Source organism: Penaeus monodon, chromosome 43, assembly GCF_015228065.2.
Source record: "Penaeus monodon isolate SGIC_2016 chromosome 43, NSTDA_Pmon_1, whole genome shotgun sequence".
Classification (NCBI taxonomy): domain Eukaryota; kingdom Metazoa; phylum Arthropoda; class Malacostraca; order Decapoda; family Penaeidae; genus Penaeus; species Penaeus monodon.
This window is the reverse complement of record NC_051428.1, coordinates 9,208,463-9,212,439: the sequence shown is the minus strand read 5'-3', so window position 1 is coordinate 9,212,439 and position 3,977 is coordinate 9,208,463. Positions and strand designations below refer to the sequence as shown.

Genomic DNA, 3,977 nt, shown 5'->3' with positions numbered 1-3,977 from the left:
CACACACACACACACACACACACACACATATATATATATATATATATATATATATATATATATATATATATATATATATATATATATATATATATATATACTATATATATATATATATATATATATAATATATATATGTATATATATACATATTATATATATATATATATATATATATATTTATATATATATATATATATACATATATATGTGTGTGTGTAATAAATATATATATATTATATATATATATATTACTATTATATATATTATATATATATATATATATATATATACGAAGATATATATTATATATATATATATATATATATATATATATATATATATGTATTTTATATAAATATATACATATATATACATAAATATATTACATAAATATTATATATCCGCATCTTCACTACGGTTTGGCATGCTTTTACGACCGGATGCCCTTCCTGCCATCAACCCTCCCCATTCATCGGGGTTGAATTGGGGAGTGTGTGTGTGTGTGTATTTTTATATACATTTTATATATATTTGATATACATATATACTACATACATATAATATATATATATATATATATATTATTACTTATATATATGTACATAGTCATATAATATATCTATGTTACAGGCAATATGTGAAACTAGTCATTACATGAAATGACTAAAATATTTAGGCATTATGTGAAATGACTGTGACCACCAGTCATTTCACGTAATGACTCAAATAGCCAGTCATTCCGTGTAATGACTGAAAAATACGCACCCTGACTACACCTATTGCCTAAGTATCCAGTTGTTCATTCAGGCAATCAGTGTAGAAGCCTATAATGCCATGTCATCTGTACAGTCATGTAACAAATAAGCTGGAAGATGGGAGACTGATTGCCATTCCAGAGCGGCATGTTGGCTTCTCATTGCCCTGGTGTCAATGAAGAATGGATGGTTAGTGTCCGTAAGGAGAGTCCAATCGGCTTCCTAATGAACGGTAGAGACTATGACCACGCAAGGGCACTTGACGCCCCAATCAACTCATACTGCATGGCTTCTCTTGGCGAATGTCCTCCAGTGTGCTACTGGATGACTATAGCGAGGGATGGTGGGGAGGGAGGGGGGGCTGCCACCCTACTCTATAATGCACACCAGGGCACTGGGGCCCCAGTCAACTGATACTGCGTGGCTTCTCTTGACAAATGTTCCCCAGTGTGTTGCTGGAGTGTAGTGAACACGCCTCTCATTGGCCCACGCGACCTCTCTCTGCCCAGGCCATCCCCAACAGGACTTCGGACGCAGATAAAACACGACTTTGGACATCACCATGACCTCAATTTCGGCAGTTCGGACGGCGTCCCCGAGCCGCTGTAGTAGCGGTCTGATTACGCAAACCGCTATTTACCTCAGGCGGCATAGGCTTACAAACGGCCTATGTTCCCGCCGCCAAGTCACAGAGGTAACCTTGGAAAGCTGGCAGGACCGTGAAACAGAGACGCTGCCTTGCCGCTGCCGGTGACACAGGTCGATGGGGACTCCTTTTGAGATACTGCAACTTCCTATCAGGTCATGTATTCCCAGTGTCGCATTCCGTGTGCCTTGATAAAAGCGAGCGCTAGGCAACGGTGTGTGCAGAAACTTGCGTTTAGTGACTATAGATATAACAAACATTCAGCGAGTGTAATGTTCGTTCACTTAATATAATTTAGTGTAATATTCTTTTGTTCATGTTCTTGTTCGTGGTCGTATTCGTATTTGTATATATTTGTATTCGTCTGTACATTTATTTTGTCATCGTATTGTCTGTATTTGTTTATGTATTTGTCTGTGCATGTATGTCCGTAATTCGTCTGCATGTATTTGTTTAGCTGGCTGTAATGTTTTGGGTATACATAATATACCTATATACGTAGAAACAATAAATCTGTCTTTCTCCTTACGATATAAAATCACTACTAAACTCTCAACACTAAAATATCACTAAGCGAAACTTTAATTTTGAAAACAAACAATGAACAATGAATGAACAAGCAGATGTGCAAATGACCAATCAGTAAAACACTGAACTAAGCCTCCAACTCGGTCAAAATCACCACTAAATCTATACAAAGTCTAAGGTTCGGGATTCCTAGTCCCGTGGTGGCGGCTACCAAGGTTTTTTTGTTTTTTTGCTTGAAATGTGATGTCAGATGTGCTACAGGAGGACTACAGTGGGAGATGGTGAGGAGATAAGGGGGTTGGGGGCTGCCACCCTCCTCTATAAAACGCTCGCCTGGGACCTCAGTACCAACACAGCTATGGACAGAACCATGGCAGACACAAAGGAGATATTCAAGCCCGAACTTTGTCGGAGATATGAGCAATATTTTCAAATTATCGATGAACTGAAGCAAGCAAAGTCCAGCATCAGTACAAATATTCGCCATGAATACTACCTGCTCACAAAGTAAGTACATGTATAAGGTAACCAACGGGGAGCCGTGGATTTGTGAAAAATAACTGTATTGTTGTATAGCTGTATTATTGTATTGATTAATGTGTTAAGTGTTGATTGTCATACACGAATCAACATTTTTGTCGTATGAATCGATCATTTTATAGGAACACACTGTTGTTCTCACATTCATAACTCATTGCTCACCTCGGAGACTAGTGCAACCCGACCTTTAGTGTTCAGTACTAATCAAAAGATTAGCTGGTTTTTAATTGTTGCAAAGTTGCCTCCGACGCATACATTTGTATGTCTTTTTCTGATACTCGATTTCTGTTTACCATAATAATTAACGGATTAACTGTGTATGAAAGCGTTTCCGAAGTTGCCACATTTATATGTCTGCTTCAGATATGAGATACTTCTCTTCAGTGATAGAGAAAAACTCATAAAGAAACGAAAGAGTGACGATGAACCGGTCCTGTACTACGTCGCCATCGAGGATACTTACGACGTAATCAAGAGAGCACACCTCGCTACAGGTCATGGCGGGCGGGATCGCATGATCAAAGAAACAGCAAAGAAATGCGCTAACATCACACAGGGAGCTCTTGAATTGTTTAAATCGCACTGTGAAGAGTGCCAGAAGAAAAGAAAGCGACCAGTTACAAAGGGTGTGGTTGTTCGGCCCATCTTGACAGATGGGTTTTCTTCTCGCGGCCAAATGGACTTGATTGATATGCAATCGATGGCACAGGGTTCCTACATATGGATTATGGTCTATCAAGACCACCTCACCAAATTTTGTGTTCTGCATCCGCTATCGTCGAAACGTGCAGCAGAAGTGGTGCATCATCTCACTGACATATTTCTCTTGTTCGGAGCTCCGTACATATTACAGAGTGATAATGGGTCAGAGTTCACAGCCGAAGTGATCAGTGAGCTGAAAATCATCTGGCCCAAACTTGTCCTCGTTCATGGAAAGCTTCGACATCCACAGAGCCAAGGATCCGTGGAAAGAGCAAACGGTGACATCAAAGACATGCTGGTTGCATGGATGGGAGACAACACCACAGATTGGAGCACTGGAATCAAGTTTGTCCAGTTCCAGAAGAATTCCAGCTTGCATGCAGGTATTCGCAGATCACCCTATGCAGCCATGTTTGGATGTGAGGCCAAAGTGGGCCTGACATAGTTGTGACTAAAATAACATTAAATGAATGTATAATTATTCTAGTATCATAGTCTATCTTTGTTCGGTGAATTACAAATAACAAATACTGAGACGTGTAAATAGTAAATACATAATGATTTTGATTGTTTTCCATAAAACTCTTAAAGATTATAAAATGCTAATTATCTTTCTTTCGTGAAAATACTCTATTTAATGTGCATTAACCGTTGTTAGTGTAATTTTGAAGCTCTCAAAGGCGTTTGCCCTTTCGATAATAAACCGGTTTATAGTATAAGTTTGGTTATAACACCAGTACTCCAATCTCTACCACCGGTGCCTCCCCCTCCTTCTTCTCACTCGGACATCTGTTCCCTCTTCT

At 38.7% G+C, this 3,977-nt stretch overlaps 1 protein-coding gene across 1 annotated transcript; it reads left to right on the top strand.

Moving 5' to 3' along the window:
* The first annotated feature begins 3,172 nt into the window (after window positions 1–3,172).
* On the top strand, window positions 3,173–3,619 carry LOC119568273 (KRAB-A domain-containing protein 2-like). The gene has a single exon (XM_037916733.1). The coding sequence runs from the start codon at window positions 3,173–3,175 to the stop codon at window positions 3,617–3,619; it is 447 nt and encodes a 148-aa protein (XP_037772661.1).
* Window positions 3,620–3,977: the final 358 nt, after the last annotated feature.